Source organism: Corvus moneduloides, chromosome 6, assembly GCF_009650955.1.
Source record: "Corvus moneduloides isolate bCorMon1 chromosome 6, bCorMon1.pri, whole genome shotgun sequence".
NCBI classification, from domain to species: Eukaryota; Metazoa; Chordata; class Aves; order Passeriformes; family Corvidae; genus Corvus; species Corvus moneduloides.
This window is the reverse complement of record NC_045481.1, coordinates 56,281,730-56,295,164: the sequence shown is the minus strand read 5'-3', so window position 1 is coordinate 56,295,164 and position 13,435 is coordinate 56,281,730. Positions and strand designations below refer to the sequence as shown.

Genomic DNA, 13,435 nt, shown 5'->3' with positions numbered 1-13,435 from the left:
TCTGTAATCATACCTGATACTTCAGTGTTGAAAGAGACCTTACTGATACAGAAACTATAACAGATATATTTAAATAATTTGGCAGTAAAGGTAAGCAGGAGATTTTTCTGTTCTTCTGCCACTTAGAACTGCTGGAAGTAGGTGTAAATGTTCACAGAAACCATTGTATTCTGAAACAGTTGGAGGTGATTTTGCCTGAAAAGTGAGTGAGCAGTCTGTCAGAGAAAATTAATTGAACTGTTTTCAGCCAAAACTTCAGAGGAGCAGGAGAAGGGTAGAGTCAAGTAATCATTTAATTTTACTGAACATATATAAAAACATTAACTTATGAACTTTTTAACTTTGGCAAAGTTTGAATTTGATTGCAGAACCAGAACTAACATTAGGAGTAGGAACTGTATACATTTTTGCACACAAGAAATGTTAACGTATTAAATGTGAAACTACACATATAATATACCATATTCTGTAGGAACACCTCTACCAATCTGGTTTGGGTAAGTGGTCTATGCCTAAAAGAATGCTTATCTCCTGGCACTCATCTTCACTGGCCCTCTTCATATTTTCTTTTTCTTGCTGAATGAAGTCTGTCCAAATTCAGTAATTTTTCAATTCCTCCTATTTGGTTTTGTATAATGGAGTTACGAAGAGAGCAGCTGTCCTCATCTTTGAGTGCTTTTTCACTTCTTGCTGGAGTGATAGTCATGTGAGAAGACTTCTGCTTGTTCTGTAAAGCAGCAAATCCTTCTTTAACCTGCCAGAATACAAATCTTAGCAGTTGATAACCCAGTGAAATTCACGTACCAAGGTTCAAATTGTTGGATTTTGCTGAACATTAAGCAAGCAAGGAAATACTAACAGGAAAATAAATCAGTTGGGAAAAGTATGTTTAATTTTAAGTGCTTGCTTCATATTTAGTTTAGAAAACTTGATAATGACAATTACACTTTTATAAACCAAACCTTAATGTAAGACTTGGTACAAGAGTGTGATTTAAAAAAGACAAGCTTTTATTAGAATGCAGATTAGCAAAATAAATAGCTTAATTAAAGAGTTTAATGTTGCAATTGACATTTCTATTGCTATGCAAGCATTTGATTAACAAAACCCAAAATCATGAGGTTTATAGTGTTAACTCCCTCTCCACTTCACTGTATAGATTAGAAAGCAAACATTGTTAATGCAAGGTCTGTAATAGGTTGGCTTTTTTATGTTAATGATCTTTTTGTTCCTTTAATAGTTTTAATTACTCTTTGATACATTACTGTTAGGTACTTCCTATCTATCCAAATCAAAGACAGATGGCAACACAGTAGGGAAACAGATTTTTTGCCTGATGAGCAAAAACCTCGCATTTGAATGATGAGTTCTCCACTTGTAATCTGCGGTTGTGTGGCTCCTGTGGGGCTAGCACACAGCACCAGCCACCTGCCTGAGCAAGGTGCAGCACAGAGCCAGTGCTGCAGGGGATCTGCAAGGTGACCTCTCAGACTGCTTCTGTGCTAGGGGACTTGTCTTGCAAAGATCACAAGATGAGGCCTTCCCCCTCTGCTCAATCATTTTTTTAATATTAGGCAACTGTGCCCCACCCAACTGTAAGCCACTCTGTCTTTATCAGGCCTACCTTTATTTTAGCACATTAATTTTGTGCTAAAACTTACCTTCCCTAGTGCACAAGCATTTCTTAAAGTTTGAAATATGAACAATAAAATGTGTGCAAATTGTTCCATTATTGCATTTGTAACAATGTTACTGCCATGCAGCTGAAGGTACTGATACTTAGGAGCAGTAATGACTGGCAGCTCACTTTCAATGAGGGAGTAACTTCTCCATTTGAGCAGTAAAAGTATCAACCTGTTACTTCTTTCATGCTTTTTCCCAAGGCCTCAGCAAGAAACAGATCATGCTTCACAGCGAGCCAGTCAAAATCTCTATGGAATAGCATGTGGGGCTGAACCTGTCCTGTACTAAAAATTGCATGTTTAAACTGAGTTGAGGGTGCTTATTCATCCTTTGGTACTCAGGCATGGACACACTAATGTTTAAAACAGTTGTTAATATTTTTACTAGAATTACAAGTGTACCTGTAGCATTTGTTTATAATTTTTATCCCTTTTTAGAGTACTGTACTGTGGTTGAATGAGATTACCCAAATTGCTGAAGGCTTAAGTCTGCTCTAGTTACAATCATACATGTTAGTCAAAGCAAACCAAGCAGCAAAAAAGACTGTCGAGCCCATTTTTAATCTCCCAACAGCTTGTTTATATTGGTCATAAAAATGCCAAACTTGAGAACAGAAGGTACTAGAATGACACCAACACAGAAAGGAGGGAGTGCTCTGCATTATTGCAGGCTGAGATTTCATAGATTAAGTATTTGAAAAATCTAAGTAAGGTGAAACCAGCAAGGCACTGTTCTTGTCCATCTCTGCTTTTTCTTAGCTAGCACATCAGGAGCTTTAGCTTGGAGGTGACAAAGCAGACATAACCACAACCAGATAGTGAAATACAGCTTTGCTTTAGCTCTAGGTTACATAGTGTAGTTCACTCAGCTCCTGGCTCCACCTCTGAGAAAAAGCAAGAGACACACAGTAAATACCACCACTGTGTTTGGTGACAAATCCACCTCAGTGTCATTCCCAAGTAGAGTCAGGTTAGGAAAGTCGAGTAATTTAAAGTATCAGTCCTGTGAAGTTCAGGGAATGGGGATGCTGGTGGCATCAAGAGCTAATTATCAGCTCAACTTTGTCACTTGAAACCACTGTACAGCTCACCCAGAGACAGCCCTGACTACCTGAGAAATAACCTCTAGAACCTCTTCTAAAAAGGAAAGGTCAGCTGCAGCTGTAAATTACTGCATCACTTTTGAATGATACATTTAGCATTGGGTCAAATTCTAATAGAGCAGTTAGAGCTGTTCAAGCTCCCGAGTCTAACATAGATGTCAAAATGCAGCAGAGCCATTGCTTAGTGCCATCCTGAATCAAGTTGTCTTACAGGGCAACAACACGTTTCTATTCTCTGTTTTTGTGTATTTGTGTAAGGTTACCCTACAAAATAATAAGATTACTGTAAATAGGGCATCACAACTACAGTGTAAGATAAATGGATAGGCTCTAAATCATAGATGTGCTAAATTTTATTCTTTCATGGATTCTTTTGATTCTTTTAAATGGCATGGTGCTATAAAGTAATAAAGGAAACAATGTTTTTATACTTTCACATACTACTATCTTCCTTTTTTTTTTTAACTCTTACTGTAGGTGATGATTTTTATTAGGGTACACAATGGACTACCCTCTTCCTCCCCTCCCAAGCAGACTGGTTAGCATCTGTTTGATTCATATGCTGTGACTTTTTCCTGCTGCTTTCTATCAACCTTAATTGTGAAAAATGGTGTCTTGTTGCCCTTTTGATATTATTTCGGAGATTGACTCAGCCTTAAAGTATCCAGATGGGTACAGTTGTACAAATATCTGTGGAATTAGCTCACTGAGGTCTGGTCTGCAATATTTTTAATTGACTTACATGTTCTGTGGGAAAAGAAGAATCATAAAAAGCCTTTGCTATAGCATTCCATTCTTCACTAGGGTCTCCCTGGGGGTCTCGGTGGATACTAGAAGTATTCAAAGTGTTGGCAGCTCTGTTCAGACTGCTAGAACCTGATTGACAAAAAGGAAATGGTAACAACTGCAATTTAGTCTCCAGGCACTAATTGTGAAATAACTAAACTGGTTTACCTCTGATCTTAAAAAATGAAGTATTTTTGTTTTAAATCACTGGATCGTTGTTATAGGCTTTTGCCCTTCATTTTTTTCTTTCACGTTTCATCTATTTTTTCTCTAAAGATGAGGAATGTTTCTACTTGATTAAAAATGTTTTCTCTCATTTTCACGTATTAAGTTAATGACAGAAAAGTGACTTATAGGAAGTGTATGTATTCCAAATACTCTAAATGAATATATTTTTTCAAACACTATTACTTTAAACTCACCTTCTGATAACGATAATAAATAATTAATGCCATTATAACATGATATTCCAGGATGACTTGTAATAAAAGAAGACATTAAGGCAAAGCTTTTCGGACAATCAAAAAACATTTTAAATATAGAGTCTTTTTGTTAATGGCTGTATCTCATGTTTCAGGTGGTCAGGCAGTAGCCATCTACTAAAGGTAGGAAAGGCATTCCTTGCAAGATGAAAATACAAGCACGCTTTCACAATTACTCACCGTGCAAACAGGAGCTGTTTTGTCACTACACAGATGCTTATGGATCACTGCATCAATGGTAAAATCTTGTTTTGCTATGAAAATACATTTTACCTCATGATTATGTAACAGTTATTTCAGAATACTGACATTTTCTCTTGGGAGGAAGAGGAAAATGGTTTTGTGTTTGTTTTCTTTTTTAAGCATCTGCCAGGAAGATCTTTCCCATTCCCAATTCATTTCTTCATTTAGGGATGTCTGCTCTCTGGGAACCAGAGTATAAATAGTAAATTGCATTGTGGTTAGGCAGTAGAAGGAATTCCCTCAGGTAGGTTTACTAAACTCTTTCACCACTTCTCTACCAAACTCTTTCACCACTTCTCTTCCCCTCTAGATCTCCCATATGGCCAAATGGTTTGTGCTCCAGTCAGTCAAAAAAAATTTAAAATGTAGGTACAGTGTCCACATGGATTCCACTGCAGGTTTGCCATTTGGGAAAAGATCTGCAAACAAAACACAAACCCCAAGCACAATGAACACTGGAAGCTGCAGTGCTGTGTACCACAATGACTTGGAGGTGCTCTGACTGTGAGGTTCTCTACACTCCCAAAGAGGTGCAGGACTCAGAGAGGGCAGCAGGTGCCAGGAGGGACCTCTCTAAATTAGGCAGAATGCGGCACATCTGGGACACAGACCAAGACCCTCACCATGATGTTTAGCTGGAATTCAAGAGGTCTGGTCACTAGGCAACTCATTTGAGGGACTAGAGTTAGTTCCCTACCAACTCCTTTGGATGAACCTCTCAGAGTCACTTGGAGTTCCAATACTTTGCATACAGAAAGGTTTCTGACAAGAGAAGGTGGAGGAACACACAGGGAAGAAATTCAGATAGCACTGTCTGTTCTTACGAAAAGAGAACATGCAAAACCATCATGTAGCTATGCATTCATTTTATTGAAACAGATACCAAAATTCACATTATTGAAAGAAATAATGTGCCATCTGAGATCAGGATTCTGCTACCTTGCTACCACTACTACTGTTTTAGGGACAGTGACATTTCTGAAACTGAACTTCAAAAACCAGTGCATCTAACACAAATATCCATAAGCAGGAGACCAAGTACAGAAACCAAATTACCTATAGAGCTAAATTCATAATAACAGAACAACGTAAAGAAACCAGACTGTTGGGTTTTGCTGTCTGCCACTGGCTGCAAAACTAAAGATGGAAGACTCTGCTCTTGGTATGTTCAAGGGGCAAAGGTGAAAACACTGCACCAACAAAAAATAGACACCAACGCCCTGTCCTGTGGGTCCTGCTCTTTGGAAAACATCTAAGCACCCAGGGCTCCAGTTTTGGGGTAATCTACCAGCTAATTTTATTGCAAAACAAATCTAAAATACAACTTTTCCACATGTCAGTAATGATTTAGAAGCCCATGGAATAAAGTTCATATTTACTATCTTGCATATGCAAAATATTGCTCAACAAATAACCAAATGTCAATAGTAGGAGATTAAAAAGCTCCTTGAGCACTTAAAGCTCCGTGTGTTTTCCAGAAGTTGAAAGAATATAAAGTCCTTTCACACATTCAACACATTCAGATGGTTTTAAGTGTACATCTAAATTACAGATGTACAATAAAATAAAAAGCAAATTTCTGTAAGCCCTGTTCAAAGAAGCATCTGCTGATTCAAAAGCTACCCTAATTTGGATGCAAAATGAGAACACTGAATAAATAATTTCCAAAAGCTGCTCAGTGCTTTTCAGATCCATGCAGAGCCCTGAGAGAATGTCCTCTACATTAGGGTTAGAAATGCCTATCAAAATTCAGTTTGTCATTGCACTGCTGTTAGTTCACAAAGGAAAATATGAGAAAAATATTTAATCAACTAATTGCTAACAAAAGGTGTTCATTTGCATTTATAATATAAACAGAGCAATCTCACCTTTTTGCAATGTAACTAAAATGTCAGGTTTACAGTTTTCTACACTAAGAAATTTCACATTTTGATGATTTTTCTAAGCACTACACGGTTCAGAACATTAATGCTCATATTTTCTTACCTAGTTCTGTTTCTCCACTGTCCACATTTTCACTGAGGTTTTGACTCTGTGTGTTTGAAATGTTTGGGTTTTCCACTAAGCACGGTATTTTCTCTTTTGAAAGGGAAGGTTCCTTGGAAGCTGAAGCCCATGTAGCTCGACCTCTCATTTGATTTACTCTTGAACAAGAACTGAGAGCTAAAAAATTCAAGTACAGTGGAGTTTTCTCAGCTTTTTTATCTGAGGTTGAAAGATCAAAGGATGAACTTACACTTATGTTTACTAAATTTCCAGATGTTCTCATGGGTAAAGAGCATGATTCTTTCAGGTGACCCTCAGCAAACTTCCTTCCTGGAACTGTAGTACTCAGTGAGTCTTTCTTCTCTTCTAACAATGTGTTCTTTGTTGGAGTATTAATCTCCAGGGAATGTCCAGGTTTGATGGAGTGTATCTGAGTATCATCGTTAACATTTTTACATGGAATTAGTTTATCTGTACTTGCTCTGTCTGTTGGGGGTTTTTTATGAGCACTTTCAAGACCATCACTCTTTACTGGAGATTTGGCTTCAGCACTTGAAGTCCATGTATTTGAAGCATTCCCTGTTTGTTTAGCACTGTCTTGTTCAGGTTGCTTGCTGTGCATGTCATCCACATTTACTCCTCTCTCAGTTTTGTGCAGGCATAAACTAAAAGTACCTAAGAGAGACTTTTTCTTTCTGTGTTCTTTTGCAGTAGCATCATCACCACTTGCTTCATCACAACAAACAGCTGGTGGATTTTGAGCATCAGTTACCAGAACACCAGTACTGTTCATGTTTCTGGCATTGTCATCATTTCTGCCTTCAGCATCTACATGTGTCTGTTCCAGAGGAAGTTTATCTCTATGTAAACCACTCAGATTTAAGTGTTTTTCTGTTTTATGTAATCCACTGCCTACATAATTGTCACTATTCAGCAAGCTACATTTTTGGTATTCTGCTTGAGAATTCTCTTTAGTATAAGGTACGATGCCAAAACTTAACTCCTTAGTTTGGTGGCTGGCTGTACTTCTCTCATGCAGAGCACTCTTCTCAGTGCAAAGAACAGCTTCAGACTCAGGTTTGGGTGCTTCAGGTGTAAGGACACTTTTGTCGTGTTGTCTGGTGTCTGAGTCTGCATCTGCCTTGGCACAAATTGGTTCATCTGTAGTATTGCTCAGTTCTTCCTTGCTAGTGTTGGTCTCCTGACTTCCATTTTTCCTGTCAGCACCTACAGTCTCTGTGCTGCCTAAAAAGGCCTTTCTTGTCTGTGTGTGGCATGCTGCCAAAGCCTCAGTGCTGTCCTGTGATTTTTGATCTAATTTTGCATTGTTTTCATCTAGTAACACTGTGTGTGTTGCTCCTGGATCTTCTGCCTCTTTGCATCCAGTGACATGCATTTCCAAGGTGTGTCCTTGGGTAATTAAATCAGTATCTGTGCAGAGGGTATTCCTGGGAGAAGCCTCTCTTTGCTTTACTTCGTAAGGGCTAGCAACATTAATTTCATCCTTAAAACTGTTTTCAAGAACTTGTAAATCTGTAGAGTGAGTGTATTCTCTAATTAGTGACTGATAAACCAGAGGTTACGTAATGCTTTATTTTTAGTTTATAATTTCCAAAGAGATGGACTCAAGATTGGTATCGATACTGGTATCTTATATTACACACACAAGCCTGTCAAAAAGTTACTGAAGGTAAATATTGCACTATGGTAACTTGCAAAATATTTATAAACTGAGAGAGCAGAAAATATATTAACATTCTGTAGATTTTAGATATGACCATTTAATTCAGGATTTAAGCCCTCTCTTGTCATATACTGTATCTGCAAACATTTATCCTTTCTTCAACAATACTACTTATCTCTATTATCCATGGAATGTTATTACTTTGTTCTGTCTTTAATTCCTCAATGCTTGAAGACTGGTCCGTTGTGGTTTTTACTTGAGTTTCTTCTTCATTTCCACAATTACCATATTTTCTTATTACAGACTGCATAAACTCATTTTCTTCCTTAATAGCCTGTATTTCACTGTCTTTTGAGTGTTCTTGACCACTCTAGCATAAGAAGGAACAAAAGACTGTAAGTACTTTAATAATTTACTATAGTCACTGATTAGGTAAAAAGTTGAGGACTGAGATTTAAAATTAATTTTACAGTTCTGATGAAATTAATTTACAGTTCTGATGAAAAACAAAGACCATCCACCTGAAGTATGAGAAGTTAACATAAACAGAGGAACAGAAAAAAGCAGACTAATACCCTAGAAGAGTAGGAAAGAAATCAGGTCCTGCTATATTACAGTCCGCAATGTTACACAGATGACACAATTCCTCAGTGGAAGGAATTTGTGTTGTACATGTGGTGACTGGATCACTCCCTCTCTGTGCTGGCTCAATCAGTGATCTGCTCAGTAATTACATGTGGAAAAATCCTGCATGATTACTGTTTACACCCAAACACATACACATATAAACAACACATACACATATAAACAACATTTTTTTTCTAGCAAACTGCCCAGGACTTTTAAATTCATTTCACAGGCAAATAAGGCTTATGAATTTGCAATTCCTGACATTCGGTTCCTCATTCCCTCCCAAATAGCTTTTTAACATTAATTTGAGTTAAATTCAACAAGAGTAGAAGCCTGAAGATGTGTCTACTTGAAGTCTAAATCACTGGTCTACTACTACATCTGTATTTGTGTTTAGGTTTGAAAGCTGCAGTTCTGTGAAAACTAGGGCCTGAATAGTGAAGATAATAAAATCCCACCAAAACAGAAGGAAAAGGAGATGCATCCTTTGTCATCATCAACTGTTTGGCAGCTGAAGACAGGAGCACGTGCTGGCTCTTGCCCTAAAGATAGGATATAAAAGTAGGCAGATGTGGGAGGGAGCTTAGGCCATAAAAGATGTGGGAAAAAGCTGAAGATACTCGGGTGACTGGAGGTGTTGCAGAAGGAAGGCTGGGATGTGGGAGGGAGTTACAAGAGCTGTGCTTGGGCATTGGATGTGTGGGGAGGACAGAGAATATTGCAGAGTGGAGGGAGGCACGTAGACAGCACTGCTAAAAAATGAGGCTGTTGCAATGCTGGCAGAGTAGGGGATGTAGAACACAAATCTGCCAGAAACAGTTTCTTGCAGGTCACAGAAACATCCTGATGCTCCCAGCTTTGCCGATTTGGGGGAGGGAGGAGTCATGGTAAATGGAGGAGGGTCCTAAAATACTTTTCCTTTGCCAAGTAATCCATCCTCAATTTGAAGTTTCAGTTGAAATTTCTTTCTCTTTTCCTCATGTTTTATCATTATTTTCCCTGTCACTCTGATTTGGAAATTGTACATGTTACATCTTTTTCTTTTCTAGGTTTTTAATTAATTTTGCTTCTTTGCTCTATGTAGCCCTGGCATCACATTTTCAAGATTTTGTATACAAATAGTAGAAATTTCCTTTTACTATCATGAAAGCTGTAACTATTTTATAATCTTTTGTTTCTAGGAGCTCTTTCTTCAGACAGAAACACCAAACACCACACTGTAACTGTGTACATTATTCTTTCGTAATTGTAAAGACAGCCACTGCAGTGGAACTTACCACATCTGTTGGGATGGACTGAGCTGGTGACTGCATCTGAAACAAAGAGGATGAAACGTTCATAGAAAGGCAGAAAGGTTACATGATTCCTTTCCAGATTTTCAGATGGGTTGAAGAAACCTACTTTTCAATAAACTCAAAAGGCTGTCCAGCTCTTAAAAAATAGGTCCAAGATGGACAAACTAAAATACCTAAAACCCAAAACTTTTAAACTTGGATTTTAATTTTTTTGCGTGTGATTTAGTAAAATCTAAGAAACACATATATCCCTAAATATCCTTTCCCTCAACAGACTATTTCATAGTATGAAATTAAAACCCTTCTCAAAACCAGATCTCCCTGTACATACACACACAAAAGAATTACAGCAGCCCATTGCAGGGTGTAACCCTATTCCCTAATGGTACACAGCTGTATTACAAATTATGTCAAACTAAATGTGAAGCATGGTAAGGTTAAACTAAATTGCAATCCAAGTCTGGAATGAGGTCTGACATTGTACCTTTCTTTTAAAAACGTCTTTTATTTAATTACTATTCCAGAGGTGATCAGTGTGAAGAAGTACATTCTGAATTTCATGCCCCACAAATAACCGCAGAGATTTCTGATTGCACTAGGTGTAAAAATAAGTCTAAACATATTTCCTTACAACACTTGGAACCACAGTCAAGACCTAAATCCAAGCCAACAACTTTCCCTTTTATGTTCCACTAGACACTGACTCATTAGTGATACAAGGTGAAATTCCACAAATCAGAATAACCAATAGGATCTGCTATAGCTCCAGTTTCTTGGCAGTGTTCCACTCAGTCCAACCTGCCTAGCTTTGGAAATCTAATGATTGTACAACACAAAGTGGTATGGCAATTTGCCATAAGATAGTGTAAGATGTATATTTGGAAGACATCTGACTTCTTTTGCATTTATGAGTATATGCTTTAAGCTTTTCTGCTTTCAAACCCATGGGGTTATCTTAGCAAGCACAAGTACTGTTTATCAGGAATGCCTGATCACTTCGATTCTGCATCCTAACAATAACTGATATTTCATTTTCATTCAAGGAAACAGTGGCTTTTAAAAGATACACAATTTGTAGAGTTCATACAGTTTTGGCACAATGAGTAATCATTTCAAGTCTAATTTCCCTTGCATTATTAAGTGCATACCAGCAGCTATGTACATGTCTTTGTGAGCTATAAACATACATATGTACATGCACTGTGAAGAAATTAATTTTAAGTTCTTCCAAATTCTAAAATATTTTTACTGTTTGTCATTTTACCGACAATTCATATACTAGTTCTAAAATAGTTACCTGTCTTCACAGTCCTAGTGTCTTCCTATTTTCCTAACACAGAAAGCAAAATTATATGCATGAAAATGAGTTTTCCCTTCTTTGAAGAATAGATCATTTTTTAGGTGTAAAAGTTAATGGAAAAGGGATATAACCAATACTCAACAGAACAACAGAATACGCTCAATGCACAGAGAATGTTTCTTATGGCTTCTGACTCTGCCCTTTTTTTTCAATCTTATAAAAGACTGGAATACAAATTTGCAATCCAGTTTGATCATGGGATAACACAGAGCTGCAGGTCTACATGTTCTTCCTTTCATTCCAAAAGACCATCCTTTGTGTGCTCAGCCACTCGTTGACTTCCCATGTGTGCCCTGCATCTAGAGCTGAACATGGACTTGGTTCACCCAATCCAAGCTCAATTCTAGTTCCACCTGCACTGCATAAAAGCATTTTACCTCCTGCATTCACCACGTGATGAGCTCACTGGGCCTTTGATGACTCTTAAAGATGCTATGTGACATAAAGGTTGGTGTTTCCTAAACTAAAACTGAAGAACTTAAGATAACCTGTGTATTGATAAAAACAGTCTTCGGATCTGTCCCATGATACAGAAGCTGAAATTAATTCTTCTGAGTAGAAGTGGAATTACTTCCACACCTCCAGGGAACTTACATACATATGAAGTCAATTGGGTCTGCCCCAGTATTTGAGAAATACCCATGCAAAAGATGTTTTTGAAATAGGATTTAGTAAAGATGGGCTATTTAAGTTGCTATCTGTTAGGTACAAATTTATTAATGAAGTAACATCTCAGGTTTCTATGATATAAGCACCCCTCTGGATGAAAGGCAAATATTCTTTGGGTACAGCAAGTTTCAATGATATTTAGGGTCATTGTCACATAAATTTTTAAGTTGAGCAATGTCAAAGGAAGATCAGTGGACATAACAGACAAGATGAGAAAAACTGTCATATCTTTTTTTTCTCTGGCATTTTTACAAGACACACTGCAGCTAGTAAAGACACTTACCTGCAGATTTCCCACTTGCTCAGAATGCTGATTTCCCTGAGGAGGATGATAATCTTCAAGATGTCTATGAAGTCCTTTAAGGGAATTCAGCTCATTTTTAATAGTGCGTATTTCTCTTCTCATGTTTTCCTCCTGTAATAATTGCAAGTACACCGACTACACAAACACTTTACTGCGTGTTCATATAGGTAAATCAGCATTTTACAAAGGTATCAACAGCTTAGTAAATGAAAGTTAATCCTTAAAAGAAAGTACAGATGCGAAGGAATTTCTTTGTACAAAGTAATTGAGTTCTTTCATTCAAACCAAAATTTTCATCACATTTCCATTGCAGATTACAGCTTTTATTAACTGGTTTAGGATTTTTTTTTTTCACCATTTACTGCAAGTAGCAATGCTTCAAGAAAGTGAGATTTGTGTTTGTAGCTTTCTTCCCTTTTGGCTCAAAGATAAATTTAATAGTCAACATTCATTCTCTACCTACACTATCAAGAAACCACAACAGCAAATAATTTGCTTGGCACTTTGCTTCTGTAAATAGCCTCAAGTATCCAATGCTTCTTCAGTAAACGTAATATTTAAGTTTTTGTATTCAGAACTAACTGAATTGTCCAAACTACAACTTGTAAAAGAACAGAAGGGCAATTTTACAGAAATACTTTCACTTAATTTACAAGATTTCCAGACCGGTGTTAACTTTATCCTTGATGATTTACTTTAGGAGACAAAATTTCTAGTTAGCCATAGCAGAAATATGAAAAGGAATAATAATCATCTTCTAAAGAACAGATGCAAACATTCCTGAGAAATAAGCAGGGCAAATTCCAATGTCTATAGAGGAAATTATGGCACAAAATTCTCCATGGAATCAGGGAGATCAAATCTTCTCAGGGAGCTGAGCATCAGAACAGTTTAGCTGTTTTGGGGCCTCATGGTTGCAGTCATCCCCATAGTGGCTGCGCTCAAGGGAGTGAGCCTCAGACAACAGGATTACAAGGACAACCGTGCATTATTTCCCCACAGCTTCCCTAGAAATCTATCTACCAAAATCAAAACCTTTCTGGCAGTAGGTGCCAAGTACATAGAAATAAAAAAGACAGACTTTTAAACAAATGCTGCTTAGAGTCTGGTTTCCACACATTAAGCAGATCTTGTCTTACTGAAGTGGCATTAATCTTTCGTACGTCTAAACATGCATTTATTATTGCAGACAATTTTTACAGCTACAATGT

The 13,435-nt window shown here is 37.4% G+C and overlaps 1 protein-coding gene across 3 annotated transcripts in view; it reads right to left on the bottom strand.

Moving 5' to 3' along the window:
• Positions 1-275: 275 nt before the first annotated feature.
• The window catches only part of CCDC73 (coiled-coil domain containing 73), a 58,493-nt gene continuing 45,333 nt past the window's right edge, over positions 276-13,435 (bottom strand). For 2 of the 3 annotated variants that reach the window (XM_032112040.1, XM_032112038.1), the window contains 6 exons: positions 12,204-12,335; positions 9,874-9,909; positions 8,168-8,336; positions 6,283-7,815; positions 3,528-3,661; positions 276-754 (listed from right to left, as the gene is read on the bottom strand). In XM_032112040.1, the coding sequence (XP_031967931.1) occupies positions 545-754; positions 3,528-3,661; positions 6,283-7,815; positions 8,168-8,336; positions 9,874-9,909; positions 12,204-12,335 (2,214 nt within the window). In that variant the 3' untranslated portion in view covers positions 276-544. The remainder of the gene's footprint in view (positions 755-3,527; positions 3,662-6,282; positions 7,816-8,167; positions 8,337-9,873; positions 9,910-12,203; positions 12,336-13,435) is intronic. The other variant, XM_032112039.1, reaches the window with a different exon arrangement.